Source organism: Anabrus simplex, chromosome 3, assembly GCF_040414725.1.
Source record: "Anabrus simplex isolate iqAnaSimp1 chromosome 3, ASM4041472v1, whole genome shotgun sequence".
Lineage (NCBI taxonomy): Eukaryota > Metazoa > Arthropoda > Insecta > Orthoptera > Tettigoniidae > Anabrus > Anabrus simplex.
This window is the reverse complement of record NC_090267.1, coordinates 330,014,305-330,038,355: the sequence shown is the minus strand read 5'-3', so window position 1 is coordinate 330,038,355 and position 24,051 is coordinate 330,014,305. Positions and strand designations below refer to the sequence as shown.

The window sequence follows — 24,051 nt, the reverse complement described above, 5'->3', positions numbered from 1 at the left end:
TAAAAAGCATCCATGGAACTACAACAGGCGAGGATTTATTTCTCCAACTGAGTGAAACGTTGAAGGATCTCGATTTAGGACGGAATGGATTGGCAGCTATAACAACAGATGGAGCAAGGAATATGAGTGGTTCAAAACTGGATTGATTGGAAGAATAAGAAATTAATTTACTAAGAGAAATATGAGAGAAGGGCACGGTCCCACACTTTTCATGTTGTACTTGAAGCTCAAGAAGCGAACTCAAACACTTTAGTGCCATATGATCGGTTTATTAAGTTGATTGACCTACTGAAGAATGAGTTTGAAACCAGATTTAAAGACCTTTCTGTGAATGAAGAGAAAATTAGTTTGTTCGAAAATCTATTTGCAGTTGATGTCGGTGATGCGCTTGTGCAACTACAGATCGAATTATTTGAACTTCAGAGTTGTTCTCAATTAAGGGACAAGTTCGCGGAAGGAAATCTTATTAACTTTTACAGGGCGATTATTAATTTTAAAAAATCCGGCTTTCTTAAAATTTGCGAGGAAATTCGTGTGCGTGTTTGCGAGTACTTACATTTGTAAACAAACATTTTCAAAATTGAAGTTTATAAAATGAAAATTACGTTCCCGGATCAGTAATGAACACCTACACTTCATTCTGAGGGTGGCTGTGTTAAATCCGTCTCCAGACATTTCAACACTGTCACTTCAAGCGAAGGCCCAGGCCTCTCCTTAATTGGTAAGTTTATCCCAAGTTACAGAGTATTGTTTACTTTTTTCAGTTTGTTTCGTATTGTGGTTCAGGTTATTGTTTATCACTGGCGTAGCCAAGGGGGCGGGGCACGGGAGCTGGGCCCCACCAAAATATTTCCTGAAACTAGAGCGAGGATCAGCCGTTGTTTTACGTACGGTACGAACAACTTCTTACGCCGAAATGTTAAGTTAACGTTGCAACAAAGAATCTACTAGCAAGGCTCAATAGGCCCATACATAATTCTCCATATCTGTACTGCTTGGATGAAAGGAAAACACTTAGGATTGTGATGCGCAAGGATATTTCTCTGTAGAGGCCTCAGTGTTGGGAATGTAACCGTGTGTTGACAAATGTCAAGAGATGAGGAAGAGGGCAATTAGCAAGGGATTACTCAGTAGGTGGCCGGAAGGTGACCACCGAGATAAGGGGGTCCACGGCCAGAAACAGTTGCAAGCTTACAACATCGTGTCAGCTTTTGCACATCGGTTCCAGGAAACAACAATGTCGTAGGAATCATCGGGTTGTACCGTGGTTGAGAGATGTGCTGTGTTTAAGTTGCAGCGTTGGGAAGACTGTGACAGGATTGTGAGCTGCACGTTATTGACTCATTTTTTGCCACATAAAAAACTTTTCTTGAAGATGGACCGTTCTGTTACTAAGAAGCCAAAACTATGTGCATCCTCGGTAAGTTTCTAACAGTGGCCGGACAGATCGCGGATGCGTGCCTGAATTCTATAGGTAGGCCTATATATTTTGTCAAATGTCTGTGGACTCATACGAACCTCAAATGACACCATCGAAAGTGCGGGTAACTATTTTGTAATTAGCGGGCGTGATAACTCAGTTCCAATGGTTCTATCTTCTCATCAAGACGCCCGAGGTTTGAATCGCAGTCGATGCATGAAAATAATTTAAAATGGGAAGTCACGTTCTATTGATTCGGATTCTACTTAAAACACTAGATTCCATCCCTTTTCTTTAGAACTTTTGAGCCATAACCGCATCATTTTTGTTGGTGTATTTTGAGTATCCAACCATTCTTCGGGCTTACCTTGTACCTTAAATGGTGAGTGGATGCAGTGGCGTACCCACAAAATAATTTCAGTGGGTGGGGTATAAGTCCAGGCCAGTAGTGTGAATATAACTTTTTCTTGGAAGGGGCTGTGAAAAGATTTTTTATTTTTTATTTAGAATTTGCTTTACGTTACACCGTAGATCTAATGGCGACGATGGGAAAGGGAAGGTCTAGGAGTGTGAACGAAGCGGTCGTGGCCTTAATTAGGGTACAGCCCCAGCATTTGCCTCGTGTGAAAATGGGAAACCAAGGACAAGTATCTTTAGGGCTGTCGACAGTGGGGTTCGAACCCACTATCCCCCGGATGCAAGTACACAGCTGTACGCCCCTAACCGCACGGCCAACTCGCCCGATGGATATGAAAAGAAAGCCGGTCCTACAGAGTGCGGTGACGGATCTTCGGTACATATTGGTGGTTTTGATTGTTACCATGTACAATCATAGCTTCTGTACTCTTAACTTAAACCGGCTGCATTATTGAAACTGTTCGTAAAATTAATAATATCGTTCTTCGTTTGTGAGGAAGTAGAATCTTCATTTAATTTGTGTTGTTAAAAAAAACAAGGAACCACTTTGGTACCACGTCCCGTGAAGGTGACTACCAATCACGTGTCAACAGCGTGCAGATCCGCAGTGTAGCGGCGGGAAGCGCACAGTTATATCTTTTTATTAACGTGCCAGTAATCAACGACATGGAGCTACTGCCTTTTCAACACCGTTTTAAGGGCCACCGACCTAAGCCGGGACTTGAACCTGCGAACTCGGACTCAGAAGGACAGTGACTCAACCAACTGAGCCACATGAAAAGGAGGCGTTTGTGATTATTATTATAAATAGATGCAGTTAGAATTTTTACAGAGGTTTTCTGCGGAGCATTTATTAAGGCGTACGTTTTCCAACTGTCCTAAATGCACGAGATCGGACGAAAGAAATAGCTGGAATTTAGAGAGCCTTGCAGGGCTGTCGCTTCCTTCTCTGTTCACTGTTCCAAACCAAACTCCATGGCGTAACAGCTCCGAAGGGCCATCGCCTACCAAGCGACCGCTGTTCAGCCCGAAGGCCTGCAGATTATGAGGTGTCGTGTGGTCAGCACGACGAATCCTCTCCGCCGTTATTCTTGGCTTTCTAGACGGGGCCGCCATCTCACTGTCGCTAGCTCCTCAATTATAAGCACGTTGGCTGAGTGTACCTTGAACCAGCCCTCAGATCCAGGTAAAAATCCCTGGCCTGTGCGGGAATCGAACCCGGGGCCTCCGGTAAGAGGTCTCCTTATTTTAGAATTTGACTTAAGGCATCCTGCATTCGATTCCCGGCATTGACAGAGTTAAGAAAGGCATGGAATGGGGAAGACACAACCTTGTCTGTGAGTGCTGTAGAGTTGGCTTTGAGTCTCCCGTAATCGAAATATCTACGAGGCTACACTGCGGATCTTGCGCGCTGTTGTCACGTGATTGGTGACCTTAAGACCGAGCTTTGCGTTCAAATCAGTATTTATTTATTTATTTATTTATTTATTTATTTATTTATTTAATTTAATTTAATTTATCGTATGGTTTTTAGTGCCCGGAGTGTCCGAGAACATCTTCGACTCGCCTGGTGCAGGCCCTAGGTGACCTGCACGTTTGGATGTGGGATGATGATGATTATGGGATAGGGAGAAGGTGAAACAGTGTCGGCACGTAGCCTACTGCTATTTAATAACACGGACGGATTAATCACCATCAACAGCGTCATCAGCCCTCACTCCATATGAACACTGCGGACAGGTTTGGAAATTAACCCAGGCTTTTGTCACCCAATCTAGTGATTACAAATTGTATACCACAACCTCTCCTTCCCTGCCGGCCAACATTCTGATGGTGAAACATTTTTTTCTACCAATGGGACTCGAACCGGCTAACCACGGTGTCAGACCATATACTGTACACTTGACGCCTTAACAATCATGACGGGCTGTTCAAATCAGTGTAACGGTGAGAAGCGACCGAAGTTATACTTTCTGAACTGTAGAGGGCTGTACGCCACTTTGTGGCGACTAACCCACGACCCCTTTGCTCGCCGTGTTAGTCTGGGTCCGATCCTAATCAAAGCAGTCACCACTGTCACTTCTTGTTTATTTGTAGGATAGTCCAGTCCCCATAGCAAGCAAAAATATGATACAGAGTTCATTAATTCAAGTTTTGTCTAAGTCGAGCATAGCTTTAGCGCATTGTGACAAGCCGAGCCACGCCATGTTAGATCTCCACCCTATCTTTCGCGATCCGAGTAAAAAATGAAATGGCCTATGGAGAGTCTGAGGACATGTTCGGCTCGTCAGGTGCAGGTCTTTTGATTTGACTACCGTAGGCGACCTGCGCATCGTGATGAGGATGAAATGATGATGAAGACGACACATACACCTAGCCCCCCGTGTCAGTGAAATTAACCAATGGTGGTTAAAATTCTCAACCCTGCCGGAAATCGAATCCGGGACCCCTATGACTAAAGACCAGCACGCTAACCATTTAGCCATGGAGCCGGAAGCTTTACAATAATACGATAATATGTAAAATTATTCATATATAACTTACCTAGATCTTCACAGAATGGGACGTCGCAATACCGCCGGCGATAAGATTTCTTCTCAGAACTGTCAACGAAACACCAAGGTCCTCCAGGGTCGCCATCTGGATTGCGGCAGTAGCTCTTGGAGTCTTTGCGTGACTCACCGGGAAATAGTTTGTAGGAGAAACGAAAACCCGTCTCATTCTTTTTGCCCCAGCTGTTGCAATCCTCGTCAGTGCCAGTTTTCTTTATGTCACCGCTGTACTCCACCCCGGGACCAGTCAGGCGACAGTCTGTGCAAGAATTGTTCTATCCTTAGAATAATATTTTATAGAAAAAATCACATCAAAAATAATTTTAAAAAACGACAGGTATGTGCTATCATCAGAGGAAGTGATTGGAAGAGTTCCATTTCTATAATGTCAGTAAGCCCTAGCAGTCCAATAAGTTTAGCTACATACATATATAAACTTCGGTTTATTATTTAGCTAATAAATGCATAGTTAACTCTCAAACAGTACTAGTTTCGATTGTATATAGCGGTCATCCTCAGCTATTAATCATAAAATCAGAATTAGGACATAGGCTTCGCAACAACAGCCCGCCTGCTCACCGAATCAAAAACTTTTTGCAGGTATATAGCTGCAATGTATGATCTACCATCTGTTCTCTTTAAGTATTTATCTATTATTGCTTTAATTATGGATATACTAGTTCTAGTACCAGACGTTGCCCGGATAGTTCTTGAATATTTACCTTTAAGATTTGTATTAGCTGTTAATTATATGTGAAGTGAATTTTTATAGAATTCCTTATTGAGATGTTAATTGATATTTTATGAGCTATTATTTAGATGTGTTTGATTTCACGTTTCAGATTATTTAATTTTCGAGTAAAGCTTTGTCCGTGTGGAAGCTCTAAATTGACTGGGAAGTATCTGATCCTTTTTAAAAAAAGTGGTAACTATATGTATTTTCCCGTATCGCTGTAGATATGATGTACAAAATTTCTATTGTCATTGAGACTTTCATCAACCAGCCTTGCGACCCCAAAAACTGTGGATTCAACACAAATCTTGGCCAGATTGAACATTTTCTTCTTTATCACTTCTCATTATGGTGATGGGGGTCGTACGTTTGACTTAAACGACATCCGCAATATCAGTATTCATCTGAGCGTCCCCGTAAACTATGAATTATACACTAATATTGGTTGTTTTCGATTATTTTCACATGTCAACCCCTCCCTTAAGGGTGCTAGGGGTTCCTAAGCGCATAGTATCTTTTTCCCGATAATGTCTAATGTGTACTATGCTTGAGTGGGGGGTGTTCTGCAAATTGCACACGTACATCCATAATATCGGTATTTTTTGACATTTTCCTTCACTCCTTCTCACCCCCATGCACGTAAACGGCATGGGGATTTTCACTGTTTATCTCATTAACCCCCCAAACCATGAATTCTACAATGCAATTGTTCGTTTTCGATTATTTTTATGTCACCTCCACCCCTGGGATTGCTAAGGGGTGCCTTACCCCCAGAGCATATTTTTACAAATAGTAAATCTTCCACGCACCATGTTTTGTTGAGAATTATGCTGGAGAATACAAACATTAATCCATAATCTCGGGAATTTTGAACATCTTTTTCAGCCTTTCTCAACCCGAATTCCGACTGAGGCTGAACCAGGACGTAAACGGCACCTAGAGCGTCACAGTTCATCTCAGTGACTCCGAAAACTACGGATTCAAAACGAATTTAGTGATTTATTTTTACAAATCATCTCCTCCCTTAGTGGTGCTAGGGGTGTCTTACCCCCATAGAATTCTTCCGTATAGTAAGAAATATGTGTAAGAACTTTGGTTGAGAGCTGTGCTGGATCATACGCACGTACATCCATAATCTCGGGCATTATGGACATTTTCTTTTCCACCTCTTCTCAACCCCCATGCCGATTGGGCTCAACTTGGACTTTGACGACATCCGGAGTGTCACTATTCATTACAGCTACCCCGAAAACTACTGTACACATTCGACACTAATTTCGAATATTTTTATATCTCACCACCTCCCCACTCCTAGGGGTGCTAAGGTTGTACCCACACGCGGTTTATCTTCTGATAGTAAATCATAAGTGTACCAAGGTTGGTTGAAATCGCTCCAGTACTCCTGAAAACTATTGATTCGATACTATTATTCGTCGTTTATAATTATGTTTTATATATATGTCATCTGCTCCCCTGGTGGTTCTAGGGGTGTCTTACCCCCCACAGTACTTTTTCCAAATAATAAGTCATACTTGTATCAATTTTGGTCGATAGCTACGCTGGAACATGCATACGACCATTATCTCGGTCATTTAGGACAATTTATTTTTTACCCTCTCCCAACTCCTATGCCAAAGTGGGCTGAACTTGGATTTTAAAAAATCTGGAGTGTCACTATTCATCTCAGTGAGCCCGAAAACTATGGATTCTACACTGATTTTGATTATTTTTATATTCCAACCCCCCTCAACCCCGCCCCTACGGGTGATAAGGGTATCTTACCCCCACGAGGTTAGTCTCCTGATTGTAAGTCATAAGTGTACCACGTTTGGTTCAAATCGCTCCAGAAACTATGGGTTCACACTGTTATTGTTCTTTCTCATTTATATTTGTATTTTACCCTCTCCCCTAGGGTTTCTTTTCTATTTTGCTAGTGACTTTACGTCGCAACGACACAGATAGGTCTAGGGTTTCTAGGGGTGTCTTGCCCCCAACAGCATTGTTCACAGATAGTAAGTAATATTTGCACCAAATTTAGTTGACAGCTATGCTGGAAAATCAACACATAAGTCCATTTTGGTTATTTTATTTTTTCACAGGTTCTCATCCCTTATGCCAAAGGGGGCTGAACTTGGATTTTAAAGCAATCCGGAGTAACACCACTCATCTCAGCGGCCCCGAAATCTATGGATTCGACACTATATTAGATTTTCATATCTCATACCTCCCCACGCGATTACTCCTGATAGTAAGTGGTATGTGTACCAAGTTAGATTGAAATAGCTCCAGTAGTCCTGAAAACTATGGTCCGCTACTAATATCTATCGTTTTTAGTTATATGTTTATTTAACCCCCTCCCCTAGGTGATCTAGGGGTCTCTTACCCCCAACAGGACTTTCTCAACTCCTATGCCAAAGGGAGCTGAACTTGGAGTGTCACTATTCATCTCAGTAACCCCAAAAACTATGGATTGGACACTATTTTCGATTTTTTTTATATCTCACTTCCCCCTCGCCCCCCCCCCCCACCACAAATGGGGCTGAACTTGGACTTCAAAAAATCCGGAGCGTCACTATTCATCTCAGCGACCCCGAAAATTATGGATTCAACACTCTTTTCAATTATTTTTATACCTCACCCTCATCGCCACCCACCTCTAAGGGTGCTTGGGGTATCTTACCCCCATGCGGTTTGTCTCCTGATACTAAGTCATAAGTGTACCAAGTTTGGTTGAAATCGCTCCAGTGGTTTAGGAGGAGGTGTGAAACACATACACGCAAACATACATACTGTCTGTCTGTTAGGTCATCAGCCCAGAGGCTGGTTGGATCCTCAAATAGCACTACCAAAGGCTATGCAGTCATAGGGAAACAGCAAAAACCAATGGCAGAGCCCAAATGAGGCGTACTAGGCAAAATGAGGAGTGCCATTGCTTTCCTCACTGGGCCAGAATGTGCCACTGCAGCATGACTGACCCTATGAGCAGCACTTTTCATAACACTCAGACACTATTTGTGTTCCGAATGTCATTATTCAGCACCACCCATACCCCAGCAACTTCCATATTGTCACAGCTATGGATGAGGCTGGGTCTTCAGTGGAAGCTACACTTTGCTCTGGCCAGTGCCAAGGAACAGGTACAAAAGTACTGCATCCATCAGGAAATGGCAACCGGCAAAAACATACATACAATGACATTTATATATATGTACAGTATATATAATTTAGACTTGCCTTTGCTGGTTGGGAATCCCCAGTTGATCTTCGTTAGGTGTGGGTGATAACTCGTGTCATTCCACCGTTGATATTCTACAGTTTCTAAAATATTTTTTCACACCTAATACATTCTTCAAACAGGGCAGACCTATCAAAGTTGGTCATATGACATGAAAGTATATATCTCGATCACGGCATGCTGGATTGCTATTTCCAAATAACAGACACGTTCATGAACCTCCTAGCATATAATAATATAATTTCTTGTGGCTATTTCTAGCCGAGTGCAGCCCTTGTAAGGCAGACCCTTCGACGAGGGTGGGCGGCATCTGCCATGTGTAGGTAACTGCGTGTTATTGTGGTGGAGGATAGTGTTATGTGTGGTGTGTGAGTTGCAGGGATGTTAGGGACAGCACAAACACCCAGTCCCCGGGCCACTGGAATTAACCAATGAAGGTTAAAATCCCCGACCCGGCCGGGAATCGAACCCGGGACCCTTTGAACCGAAGGTCAGTACGCTGACCATTTAGCCAACGAGTCGGACAACTTCCTTGAAAGAAATGTACTTTATAAAACTTGGCGGCGTGTTCCCATTCTCCTATGCACAGCATTTCTTACCGTATTATGATACATCGTAAGCTGCTGTCGCTTAGCGACAATCTGTCCATCAAGTCGACCCAATCTTGGTGCGGCTTAACAACAACAATAAAATTAATGATATAAAATACTCATCATAAAATAACTACTCATCGGATTTCGTTCAAACCACTTCTTAAACCCTTCCAGGAGTAATAAGAACAAATTGTGACAATGTCAGCGAAATCGGTACTGTAGTTTTTGAGTCCGTTCGAGACATACATATAGATAGATAGATAGATAGATAGATAGATAGATAGATAGATAGATAGATAGATAGATAGATAGATAGATAGATAAATTATGCGTGATTGTCATTCCGTTCCTAAATCCTCACTGGTACACTCGACGTGTACAGGGTGTATCCGTGTTGATGTTACAAAGGTTCTGGGATGATGGAGAACGGCAAATGGATCAATCTGAGATAACGAACCAGATTCCGGAAACGATCGAATCAAAGGATAAGCAAAATTCTACTCATTAAGTCCGTTTACCTGCACAAGTTTCACAAGCTGATCCGTTTACAACAAATGTTCGAAATGGCGTCCCCCTGCGTCAATACAGGCATGGCATCGTCGCGCAAAGTTCTGTCGTACCCGTTCGAATATCCCCGGTGTCGTTTGAACAGCGTCTCAGGCAGCGAGAATTCTTGCCAAGAGAACTTCTTCAGTTCGACAGGTGTCTCTTACATAAGACTTTTCACATGACCCCACAAGAAGAAATCAGATGGGGTGAGATCAGGTGAACGAACGGGCCACGGAACAGGACCCCCTCCTCTTCCTATCCACTTCGTAGGGAATGTCTAATCCAGGTCTTCACGAACCCTCAGTCCAATGTGAGGTGGGGATCCATCATGTTGGAATCACATCCGTTGACGAAGGGCAAGTGGGATGTGTTCCAGGAACGTGGGTTGTGCCTCTCTGAGCACCACTGTGTACACTGCTGCATTTAGGCGGCGAGGAAGAAGAATCGGGCCAATTACGTAATCAATGACTATGCCTACTCACACGTTGACTGAAAGTTGGAGCTGATGGTTCTTCACAACTCCACATGACGATTGTGACTATTTAGCATTCCGTCTCTGGTGAAACAGGCTTTATCTGTGAAAAGTGAGGATCGACTGCAAGGCGCTGCAAGACCCATTGGCTGAACACGACTCGATGTACGAAGTCAGCAGGACTCAAAGCCTGCATTTTCTGTGGATGTTGGGGGTGTAGCTGCATTTCATGTGCAACTGCTCGAGTGCTGATTGCAGGCGCCTCATCCACGCAAGCAAGCACTGCATCTTCTAAGTCAGGAGTCTGTGTAATTCGTCGTCCTCCTCGGCATACGGACGTTAAACAACTTGGATTATCAACAACTTTTGACTCGAACATTTAAGCACTACGGTTCCTTATCTCAAATTGATCAATTTGCCGCGCTCCATCATCCCTGAAAGTTTGTAACATCATCACAGATACACCCCGTACATCTTACTTACTGAGTGTATCCAACAAGGTAATACCGCTATATTTATTTGTGTTTGATCTTTACCCCTTCCTTTTGTATATCGGACATATTACTCCTTCTTTCCAAACACTTGGGACTATCCTACCATCAAAAATGTTGTTAAATATTTGAGTTAATATTTCTAACATCTGATTGTTATTTCCTAGCTCTTTCCAGAATTTATACGTAATTCCACTGAGAGCACTTGATTTTTCCCCCATTCCTTTTTTCAATGTGTCTAATACTTCATCCGTAGTTATTGCATCATCCAGAACAGGCAGGATGATATCTACATGTCTAAGTATGCCAGTCTCAGTTTTATTCATGGTTCCGGTAATACTGCCAAGTAAATGGAAATGAAATCTGAATTAAATCGATGGTATGGTCGATCGATATGAATTTTTCTAAACCGTCGTTTCCGTGTAGGTGTTCTAGGTTGTTCCTGTGATGTACTTTGATTTTCTTCACTCATGTTCAATCTTCATCTATATTTTGACTTTGCTGTGTAAATAACAATAGCATTTAAAGTGTTGCAATTATACCGCCAGATGTCTCACGGCGATGCATACTCGATTCATATTTTTTGTGTCAGAGGTTGTCAGTACGAATCTCGAAAATAACCGAGAACTAATGGTGTTCTGAATTAACTGAAGAGACTCGTGTAGGGGTGCACCGTGCAGTAAGATAATGTAGAGCAGGGTCTCTCAGGGTGCATGCGCTTGGTGCATGCACTGTGCGCGGTGCAAAAGACGACTTCCCTTGGTTGACTAGAGTGCAGACCACCCACTCCTCGATTTGGAGCAACAGCGCTTACTCTCTCTTTCCTCACGCCTGTCTCGCTCGCTCCCACTGTCTCCCTTTACCACACTTGCTCCGTAGCGCTCTAAATCCGAGCTGACTTGAGCCGAGTAGAGCCGAGCTTAGCCGAGTAGCCTAGAGACGAAGAGTTGGTCCGAGCGGGACCGATGCACAGTGCACGGAGCTCTTGCACCTCGATTTGCACGCGTAAGATTTTGGGCGTTTGAGAGGCTCTGATGTAGAGTGTGGGTTAGAGTGAGTTGATATCTGTATTTGTCAGAATCGACTTGAGTGACAGGGTAGTCAGTTTTACCTTGTGATGGTAAAGTAGATAAGCAGTGTATGGACTTGCTGATATTTGTACTTTTCAGAATCGACTGTGTGATGGTGAAGGGACTGATCAATGTGAGGAGTGAGGACCTGTTGATATCTGTACGTGACAGAATCGACAGTGAATGGTTTCAGTGTGTTTCTCTTAATAGTTTAGCGTTGTGTATAACTGTGCGTTGTTAAGGAATAGACGTAGCGGCAATAACGTTGTTTTATGCAAGAAAGTGAACGTATCTCGTGTGATATTTATTGACACCAAAATAAAATCGCATTGAGAACGATCATCTTTACCTCCTAGCTACCCCTTGAAATACACTAGCCACACTTATCTAACTTGCTTTCCTGCGTTACACAATGGAATCAACTTGCTAAAGAAAATTCTCCATCGGATACTTACAATACACTCTACCATGGCAATTAAAAAAAAAGTTGTTTTTGCTCTTAGTCAGTTAAATGTATCGAATGTACTACCAGAGAAATTTGAAAGTGACAATTTGGAATCGAGATTTGGACAGTATAGACAAGTAGCCGGAAGTAGTTATAATGTCACAATTACCCAAATTCTCGAAGCAGAAAATAAGATAAGAATTGAAGTGATCTTGGCCTTCATTCTGCGGAGATATGGAGCTGTTACCTTCTCAGTAGATAGTATTGAATCCACTGAGCGTAATGATAACTAGGTTTGAAACTCTAGCCGTAGATCAATGTGAAACGTTCTTAAGGGTTTTGGAAGAGAATAATGTGGAAAGTATTGAGTTGGATAAGTCTAGTTTTCTGTATATTTGTGATTATGTAGATGTTAAGCTTGCTGCAAATATAAGTTGTAGTTACTGCTGTAAATTTAAATTTAGTAGACCTATAAGGGCTATCAAGATGAGCATTTTCAGATACTGAACAGGGGAGGACTTCCGGTGCCATCTGATGTTATTTTGTTAATCGCAAAACATGTAGTGGGAGTTGCACAAACTCTTCTATCGGTGAAGTATGAAAGTAAGGTTTTGGCTGTATGTAACCAGACATACATTCTTCGCCATTTAAGTGAAATGGGAGTCCAGAATGATGAAATATTAACGAGTTTGCTTCAAGAATCTTGTTGTTGTTGTTGTAGCGATCGTTTAAATGATGGGAGGAATGTGTAACCGTTATTGGCTGATTACACAAATAAATAATAATAAATTAAATAATGAAATTTAAAGCTTAGTATAAAAACTTAGATCCAACAAAAGCATCGCAGCACAAAATGTAAACAAACAGGTTAGGAAACACGACAACTACAGAATGGATGTGGAAAGCGGCATGGAACCCTGAGAGGTAATCGTAGCCTTTTGCTATGAAAGAAAACGGAGAGGGTAATTGCCCTTGGATTACAACATTTATTTTAGGAGAAAAAAAATCAGAAACGCAAAAGCTAAAAGTCCTTAGACACGATACAAGGGAAATTATATGTTATAAGTAGGGCCCGTATTCATATTCACTAAAATATGCAAAAATATGCATGCACAAATGCACAAAAACGTTGAAAATATGCATGAAAATATGCACTAAAAATAAAACAAAATACACTTACTAAATACATTTTTTCCCATGGCACTACAGCCCTTGAAGGGCCTTGGCCTACCAAGCGATCGCTGCTCATCCCGAAGGCCTGCAGATTACGAGGTAACCTGTGTTCAGCACGACGAATCCTCTCGGCCGTTATTTTTGGCTTTCTAGACCAGGGCCGCTACCTCACCGTCAGATAGCTCCTCAATTCTAATCACGTAGGCTGAGTGGACCTCGAACCAGCCCTCAGGTCCAGGTAAAAATCCCTGATCTGGCCGGGAATCGAACCCGGGGCCTCCGGGTAAGAGGCAGGCACGCTACCCCTACACCACGGGGCCGACACTAAATACATTAGGCCTATTTAATTTTAACTCAGTATTAAATTGAAATGAAATAGCGTATGGCTTTTAGTGCCGGCTCGCCAGATTCATGTCTTTTGATTTGACACCCGTAGGCGACCTGCGCGTCGTGATGAGGATGAAATGATGAAGAAGACGACACATACACCCAGCCCTCGTGCCAGGGAAATTAACCAATTAAGGTTAAAATTCCCGACCCTGCCGGGAATCGAACCCGGGACCCCTGTGATCAAGGGCCAGCACGCTAACCATTTAGCCATGGAGCCGGACAGTATTAAATTGATAAACATGTTTAATTCCTTGCAAAATGATGCCTGCCAGTAGGTTACCAACATTTTTTAAATGTTTTCAGGGGTCGATCACTTTCTGTTGTTCGACAGAATTAATTTATACGCTGAAAAAGATCATTCTACGTCGACAGACGTAACTGGGCAATACTTGTACACTGGCACTGACTGCTCGGAACATCCCTCTGGCAAAGAGTGCCTGATTCCACTTTATTTTATTTTTTATTTATTTATTTATTATTATTACTTTTTATGTAGTTGCTTATGGATTGAATCTTCTTCAGTCCTGGTTTTGAGTCCAACACCGCATTGAGTTTCCTTTTAACTTTTTCTTCAGTTTCATCAGATACACCATTTAAAGAACTAATGGTGTTTTGAATTAACTGAAGAGATTCGTGTAGGGGCGAACCTCGAGTTTCTAGGCCCTTAATCGTCTTATAAACTGATGATTGATGAATAATGCACATGGATGGAACTGATATCTTTATATACAGTTTCCGATTCAAATGTGCACTTTGCTTCACGAACACACGCAGTATGACTATCATCAATACTTTTAACTATATCTTTCACTTGATTAAAGTTCCTGGTATAACGTTACTGCGGATATGTTCCCCATGTTATGAGAACAGGTTCCGGCGAGTAACCTGAGGCATATGAATTTTGTACAAGTGTACACGGGCTAGTGCTTTTAGGAACAGATTTTTCCCACTTGAAATTAATTTGTTGACAGATAGAAAGAGGGTACGTATCTCTTCTGCAATACAATGAAATCCATGGGCCAAACATGTGACATGGGTGAGATTTGGGAAAAAAAAAATACTCGAATAGACTGACCAGCTTTCAACATACACGAAGCTGTATCTATGACTAAAAGGCGGCACTTTGTAACAATCACTCTCCGATTCACTAGGTCACAGGAGTTGCAGAGAATCGTTAACAAATATTGCAAATGTAGCGTAGTTGTCTTTTTCTAGAATTTTGCACGAAAGTAAATGAGGTTTGTCGGTTCTTCTGGGCATAATTTACCCACTATGAAGTTCGCAATGTATCGACCGCACGAATCGGTTGTTTCATTTACCGTTATCCAGACACATAGTGCATTTACATGGGGATTGAGTTCGATTTGAGTACACTTACCGTATTGAGTACGATCCCCGTTTACATGTAGTAGGTAGGCTATTTGAGTATCGTCTTGAATCCGCCAGGCAACACCGACGTATACAGACGATGCAGAATTTAAAAACGCCAAATGAAGTAGAAGCTCATGAGATAACTTTCAAATGTAATTGGTGCAATAGATAGAACGCACATTCCAATTTTACCCCCAACAGAAGGTCATCGTGATTTTCTTAACAGCCAGGGCTGGCCGTCTTATAATATGATTGCAGTTGCTGATCATTTATACAGGTAAATATATTTACTGGCTTATTATATTTGTTATTTCGACAGAACTTTAATGATGATGATCTTGTCAGAACAAACATGGAGTGTGTGCGCAGTCGTTTTCAATACTATCTCAGTACGATCCACGTTTACATGGAACTCAATTCGAACCGAGTACGGTACGATCCCAGATTTTACCGTATCGACCTTGAGACTCAATCCGAACTGAGTCCTCGCTTACATGGCGTTTTCAATACGGGAAGTGTACTCAGATCGATCTGAATCCTGCATGTAAACGTACTAACAGTTCTCCCCTAGTGTCAGATCGTGTCGAATTCACGACAGAAGCGTGGAGTGAAGGTAAATAGTTCTTCCTAAGGGTATTCTTTGATTAGCACAGTCCAGACACGGGCGTAGATGTGGATTATTCAATTTATGCAGCGGAATGTTGCTGCATACAAAAGCTTTTAGGGGAAAATGTACTAACTTCACACTGTGTTTTCACGCCGGTTAAAAGTAGCTGTTGCATATTCTTACTCTGTTCTTTTGATGTGATATGTGAAGCTGTTTTCGAATGTTGTTCAATTTGAAATTTGTTATCGCATTTTACACTCTTGTTGCACACTTGCCAGTACATTACATCACCGTCACTTGTATAGGTACTATTGCCTGATATCCACTGTTTAATTTTTAAAAAAAATACCTATAGCTCTTATCTTTAGGCATTTTTACAGTTTAATCTGGTAAAAAAACTGCAATAGATGAAGAGCAAGTTAACAGATGAACGCACTTTTTTAAGCAAACCTTGGGAGGCTACTGTAAGGAGAAAGGAATGTCAGAAAGAAGGAAATAGCTGTCGTGAAAAGGATCATTATTCGTCTACCTGCTCTTATTGCGACACAGAAAGCACTTTCCTTGATCAGGGAAAGCTTCTCGTGTTGCTAAAGGATGTACAACATATAGAGTTCATTAGATTTTTCATTTCGTCCAGAAATCTTAGATTACAATCGAACGCACATACGAGGAGAAATATATCTTTATATGCACTAACATTTATAATATGCACTAACGTTCAAAATATGCATTTGCATATGCGCATATGCATTTTTTTTAATCCGGGCCCTAATTATAAGATATATCTACAGACATAAGCGGTGCGCTTAAAGAAATGTCACTGATTTGAATCTTTAGGAACACTAATCCCACGATATTGTTGACTAAAATTAGGGCTAGTCCCAATCTACACAAATATAGAAAGAAAAAAACACAGAGGTACAGTGAACTTGCATCATTATCTAAAACTCTTCACGTAATGTGCACAGATTTTCAGTACTGAAGGAAGATGACACAGAAATACCGGGAGGCAATGCGAGGGATAGTTACAAGATTATACAAAGTATAATGTGTATAACAAGTATTATATGATATTAGCTGACAAGCTGTCGTTCAACAAATTTAGCGGTGAACGTGAAACTCGAGGACAAACTCCTGCGTAAGAGAAAGATAAAGTTAAAGACCGAAATAAAGGCAGAAACAGTGCTTACCCCAAGACCGGGTTTCCCACAAGGGGACCGAAGGATGAGCACGTCCGCTCGCTAAGATGGTCAGATGATAAAAGACACAGACTCTACCTCGCTCCCACCGAGAAAGCGGAGTAAGACCGAGAAACAGGAAATGGTGCAACCACCAAAGGAAACAAATCAGAATACAGAATTCATCTTCGACTTTCATATTCACCAATTACATTTATTCTTATTTTCTCCAATCAGTAGTCTCAAGTGTCTTCTTTCTTGCTGACACAGTGATAATAAATATTCGAGAAAAGTCTTCATTTACGCAACAGGAAACGCGCTTCCAGAACTGCGCGTGTGGTATAGTATGTTTCACAAATTTCGACAAAAATGAAAATATTAAAATTAACATATAAAATTATAATTTTGATACAACCAATAAATAGGAGTTTCTAAAACAGATATAAAATGATCTGGATATATCCAGGTTCATAAGATCGGAACAATTCTTCAAGTCCAAGAGTCCAAACTGAATGAAATTGTATACAACAAGAAAATAAATTTGAATACAATAAAATAAGAAATTTCAATCCATTCCCACTGCTGTCCACAGGATGCAATAAAAATAATCAGCAATGTATTACTAAATAATTACTCTAAGAAAAGAATTGAGTCTGTTGAAACATATAACAACAATAGGAAAAGGGATTATTGTAGCCTAAAGTAACAAAGTTGAAGTAATAATATTATACTTCCTTTACTTATTCACCCATTTTTTAATGTTTAATAAAAGTTGAATGATGAAATATGCACGTATTATTGATTTCATAATGTATAGAGATTAGCAATAAATCTCAAACTAAGATTTCACGGAGGGCGGTTTCCAGTTGTACTTCGTCTTAAAACAATAATCACCATCACTTAGATTTAACGTTACAAAGAGCGCATGGCTTTTCGTTTTCTTCTATCACGTCAGGCAACTGCAAGGCGGCGTTGCCAGTTTTAACGCCGCGGCCTTGTACTGTAGACGGCTATGAAACTGGACAATGTTCTACGAAAAATTGTACCATTTCCAGAAATTCCCGAGTATGTTTAATCCAGTTGAGTCTGGGAAATTCACTTACGGCTTGAATTTTACCGGGATTTCGTTTTACGCCATTTCCATCAATTACGTGTCATACAAATAATATTTCCGATTGACAAAACCTTGATTTCTTCAAATTTACTTTGAATCCCGATTCATATAAATTCGTGAGTAATTTCTCGAATTTTTCGACATGATCTCAGAAAATTTCCGTTGCTGAAATGGTGTCATTCGCGTAACGTACAACAAAATCCTTTACTTCTGTTTTAAAGTTCGTATAGATAGTCATACTTAGTAAACGTCCTTTTAGATGAGCGGCGGGGCGTGGTCATGGCGGTGGTGGTGATTGTTGTTTAAAGAGGAAGTACACCTAGGCAACCATCCTCTATATAACTCTAATCAGAAGTAAATTATTGAAGGGGTTCGACACTTCAAAAAATGAAGGTATCGGTCAAAGAAAGACAAGGACCACGACGGGCATGAAAATGAAAAACTCCCTAGACCTCGCCAACCTAATGCCATCGGGGTAGGTAAAAAAACAAGAGTTGATCCTACTAGTGATGGGATAAACGAATAATGTTAATAATCGAATAACTTACATCCCATTATTTAAATATCGAATACATAATCAAATAATCGAACGAGTTTCAAATATCATTCATTTGTATCGCATAGAATATTCGGATGCGTCATGAATCAATTTTTTGGTTTAAGTGTGTTGGATGGATAATCGATTGAAATAAGTGAATAGATGAACTCTTATGAAAATAGAAATACGCCCTTTTCCAAACGTATCTCCAAATGTTGAAATTAAATGAGTAAATTAACTCTCTTAATAACATCACTTTTCTTTCGATTATTTCGAAAGCATTCACTATTCAAGTACCTCATTCATTCGAATACAGTTCTGAATGAATAATCGAAAAAATAATCGAATGGAGAAATTCACTTTTCGATTGCGTCATAGATTCTAACGGGTTTCGGGTGGATATTCAAAAAATAATCGAATGGAAAATATATTCACTATTCGATTGCCTCATTTACGCGAATAAATAATCGAAAAATAATCGAATGGGAAATATAATCGAATAATCGAATACAATGAAATAATCCAATAAGCTATTATTTTGTATTTGATTATCCCATCACTAGCGAACTTGTTCGAAACTGAGTTGACTGTCACTACACCACGTTATTGTTGGATTTATACATTATTTTCAAATAATTGTGTGAAAAAGTTCGGCTAAATGATACGCAAAAGTTGTGCATAATACGATCTCAGGTACACTACACTTCAAAAAAGTATAATTTCTTTCTTTCTTAATCCGTTTACCCTCTAGAGTTGGTTTTTCTCTCGGACTCAACAAGGGATCCCACATCTACCGCCTCAAGGGCAGTGCCCTGGAGTGGGAGACTTTGAGTCGGAGATAAAACTGGGGAGGAGGACCAGTACCTTGTCCAGGCGGCCTCACCTGCTATGCTGAACAGGAGCCTTGTGGGGGGGGGGGGGGGAATTGGAAGGGATAGACAAGGGAGAGGGAAGGCAACGGCCATGGCCTTCAGTTATGTACCATCCCGGCATTTGTCTGGAAGAGAAGTGGGAAACCACGGAAGACCACTTCGAGGATGGCTGAGGTGGGAACCGAACCCCCTCTCTACTCAGCTGAGTGGACCCCGTCCCAGCCCTCATACCACTTTTCAAATTTCGTGGTAGAGCCGGGAATCGTACCCGGGCCTCTGGGGTGGCAACTAATCACACTAACCAGTACACCACAGAGGCAGACATCATTTTCTAACTAAAAATATGATATTTTGGTATCCATTTTCATTGCTGTAATTATTTTATTTTTGAATAATTTAGTCTTGGTCTTTTGTGTCGCGGTGTTGCAAGGACAGCTGTGCTGTGTTACACTCAACACAACAGCTTTTAGATGCAAGCACATGCCAATTCTTCAACATACAAATTGTAAAAGCAAATTATTTCGTCGTGATCTGATCTCCTCAACATTTCCGTGCAGAGTGACATTTAAATTATTTTGCGAGGAGTCTGCGGGGCCCCTTTAAGGTCTGGGCCCGCCCGCAATGCAGGCTCTGCAGGCTCTAACGTTACGCCCCCGTATCGGACAAAGAGAGGCAAGGGCCACGAAGGGTGTGAAAATGAAAGACACCCTAGGCCTTGGAAACCTAATATCGTTGCGGTCGCAAACGAACAAGAGTTGACTAAAGAAAGTTGGAAATGAAAACAAGGAGCCTGCCAGAAGTGAGTGGAAGCAATGCTTGGACGTATTCGTGTGACCTCCAGCGAGGCCTGGTGCGTGAATCACCGCGCACCTCATCCCTCCTGCGGTCGTCGCAGCCACCTGCTGCCCGGTGTCGTGAATTTTGAGATTCACTAGAATGTTACTTCGGCTACTAGTTTGTAGTCGTGAGTCTTGATACTATTTGCTACTAATTTTAGCCCGTGAGTTTTGAGACGTAACCCTCTCTCTTCCCGGTTCGCTAAATCTTAACTCGCTTGTTGACAAGTGTTCAGCCACTGCGTACACATCTCGTAAGCAACGATTCACTGAGGTTGACTACAACCCTGTTATACCAAATAACTATCTTAAGGTCAACAAACAGAATGTTTTAACCCTTCAGAACCAGCATCTCCTAGATATAAGGCCTCACAACCGTTCCGGAAATGTACCATGACGTCAGCATCGGGAGGCAAGCTTTGAGTTTCTCAGTAATAAGAAAGCAATGATTTTGGCCATGTGACGGTGTAATTAGAAGCGTTTTAATTCGTTTAATCGTGCCGACTCATAATACCATTATGTACAATGGTACTGAAGTGTTGTGTAACCAACTGTAAGGGGAATTACGACAGTGATAACAATGTGCATGTATTTAAGTTTCCGAAATATGAGGTTATGCAGCAAAGATGTTTACGTGCAATTCCACTAGCCGACCGAGTTACAAATGGTGTCTGGACAGTTTTGACACTTCCACACACTGCAAAAAATACTGACATTTCCCCACAGCCCTTGCACGGGGCTACCTTATTAATTACTCAGAAATAATCTCGAGTGAAAATTCCACACACACACACACCCCGCTCCAAAGACTAACAAAAACTTAAAATGCTACCATCCACTTCCCGAACATTTATTATACATTATTTGATGCATTTATTTAATACTCTTCAGCTATATATTATTATGTGTAGTAATACATTAAAAATGAGAAATTTCCAAGCGCTCCTCCGCATACTAGCCTGTGAAGTGTACAGGTATAGCGCATTTTGCACGCCACCGCCGTATGCCGCTCTGGTCATTCTACGCTCTGTGGGATTACCCTCTTGGGGCAGTGACCTGTTGTTGTTGGATTCCTGGATTATGCGGTCACATTCCATATTATAGATTAGCCATTGGGGTAGCAGGTATAAATTCTTTGGGATGCAAGTATCTACGTAGTCTACTGGTATTGCCGTGTTGATTCTTGCCGTGTTAGCATCGTGACTACTATGGAGTTAGAATTTGATCGGACATCTAAGGGAAAGAAGTGCGTTTACCATGAAGGCTATGAACACCAAAAGTTAAGAATGACGAAAAGTGGTGTTGTGACGTTGGTGTGCGTTTTCAAGTATTCGAAAAAGTGTTATTCATCAATTCAGTCCAAAGATAATATTTTAACACGTGGACGAAACAGTAAGCATCAATGTGGTGTTCCTGACGTTGCCCGTTTAGAGGTTTCGAACATTTTCTGTTCACCATTTTGCTTGCACAACTCCTGTTCTTTCGAGCTTGGAAACAATGCTCTCAACTTCCGCTGCTTCTTTACAAAAGCCTCATAAATGCATGTCATCAGTCTTTCCCACATATAGGATACACTGAGAGCTCTCTTTTGCTCCTAGTCCATCCTTTGTTTCTGTACAAACCCATAAGTCACCAAAGTACGCCTTTCCTCCTTCTATCCCCAAATCTTATGTTTAACTTAGAGACTTGGCATACCTTATGGAATATATGGAATGGCTTATACTATATTTTCCCTTCCATATCTCTCGCCAAATATAGCCCATACCCAGATTCACGACGTAGGTTTTAGTTTTTGCTAACCAACTATCGTCATACATACCTTTCAATTCTTGTTTGAATGCTTCCTGTAACACAATACCTCCTTCGTCGCTGGAGTCGCATCCAATAATTCACTACTCTTTTAACGCATTCCACCTCTAAATACTCCTCGCAAATTATTAACGCCCCCACGTTAGCTGTACATTGCGGTAGTCTCATACCTATCTTACTAAATTTGTGTATGATTTAGTTCAGAATGTCCCTCTTCTCCAGTCCCCATAATTCTACCCCATATAGAGCTCTACTTAGTACTAATGTCTTTAACACTAATCTCAGTAACTTATAGTTTATCCCTGGGTATTTAGACACTAGAATTTATACCGCTGCGAGAGCTGCAAACCCTCTCAATTTACCCCTCTTAATGTGACCATCCCATCCTCCTCTGCTATTTAGCAGCACTCCTAGATGTTCTAACCTCTCAACTTCCTCAATTATCTCCCCCTGTATCATCCATTTCATTCCATGTTTCGTCCTCTTCCTCTTACGTATAATCAACACCTTCCGATTCGTTACAATTAATTTTTTTGCTATTTTGTTTTACGTCGCACCGACACAGATATGTCTTATGGCGACGATGGGACAGGAAAGGCCTAGGAAGTGGAAGGAAGCGGCTGTGGCCTTAAGTAAGGTACAGCCCCGGCATTTGCCTGGTGTGAAAATGGCAATCCACGGAAAACCATCTTCAGGGCTGCCGACAGTGGGGCTCGAACCCACTATCTCCCGATTACTGGATACTGGCCGCATTTAAGTGACTGCAGCTATCGAGCTCGGTAATTAATTTTAATGACCACTTTTTTGCATATTCCGCTAATTTATTAATACTTCTCTGCGATCCCCCTTGACAAAGTCATTAAAAATATATCATCCGCGAATATCAAACCTGGAATCTCTAAATTGTACACTGCCCGTACAGCCCAATTTGCTCCTCCGTGCCCATCCAGTATATCATTTATAAATAATAAGAATGATATTGGCGATAATCTGCAGCCTTGTTTTAGACCAACCTTGCATTCTATCGGCCAGCTAATTAAATTTTCCTCTAATTTGACACTGCAATATTTGTTCTGGTATAACGCCTCAATTGTTCGAATTTCTAGAAACTTCCAACCTCCCTAATTTTTGTGTTAACGCTCTTCTACTCACCGTGTCAAAAACTTTCTCGAAGTCAATAGCTGCTACAAATACACTATCTATTTCCCTACACATGTATTTATCTATTATCATCTTCACAGTCATGATGTTATCTTCCGTTTGCCTCTCTTTCCTGAACCCTCCTTGGAATATGGATAATATAGCATTCTCTTCAGACCAATCTCTTAACCTATTTGCAAAGACTCCTGTGTAGATCTTGTTCAGTGAGTCTGAGAGAGTTATCCCTCGGTAGTTATTCGGGAGGTTTTTATTCCCTTTCTTTTTATATATTGGGCAAATAACCCCATATTCCCATTCGTTTGGTAAATACCCCATTAAAAATCCTGTTAAATAATTTTACAATTCCCTCCCCCATCTGACTGTATTTTCTCATTTATTTCCAAAATTCATTGCTAATACCATTCCTCTGCCCCCCACTCCCCCCGCCGATCTCCTCCTCAGTTTACCTATCACCCCCTGAACTTCTTCTACTGTAAATTCCTTATCTAGTTCATATATACTTACTTCCATATTGCTCCATATGACCTGCCTCCTTTCCTTATACCCCCATTCTTCTTTTCCTCGTAATAACTCGCTAAAATATGTCACCCACTGATCGTAATCAATATACGTTTTTTATCCCTTACCTCTTTTATTAATTATATTCTTTCCCATATTCTTCATTTTGATTCATCCTGCATTCCCTATTTATTAGCTCTGATTGTTCCTTTATGCATAGCTTCTTCCTCTTAGCAATTTTAAGTTTGTACTCTTTCCTTAATCTACAAAAGACTTCTCGTTCTTTGCTCCCTCCTTTTACTCTATAATCTTTTAACGCTCTCATCACTACTCTTCTAAAAGCCTCACATTTCTGTTATACCACCCTCCACGATCCATGTTATCCTTCTACCTACCTTGCACTGCACTTGCCACCCTCTTTATAGGATATTCTATAACTCCAGCGCTCTATCGATGTTATTTTCCTCAAAAGCTCTTTCCCACCAACGTCTAATTAATTGTATCTCATTTTCCATAAGGTCGTCTAG

At 41.1% G+C, this 24,051-nt stretch overlaps 1 protein-coding gene across 1 annotated transcript in view; it reads right to left on the bottom strand.

Annotated features, from left to right (window-relative positions):
- Positions 1 to 24,051, bottom strand: part of LOC136866796 (uncharacterized) — a 382,310-nt gene that overhangs the window by 285,353 nt on the left and 72,906 nt on the right. The window contains exon 3 of the mRNA XM_068226847.1: positions 4,442 to 4,648. Coding sequence (XP_068082948.1) covers positions 4,442 to 4,648 — 207 coding nt within the window. The remainder of the gene's footprint in view (positions 1 to 4,441; positions 4,649 to 24,051) is intronic.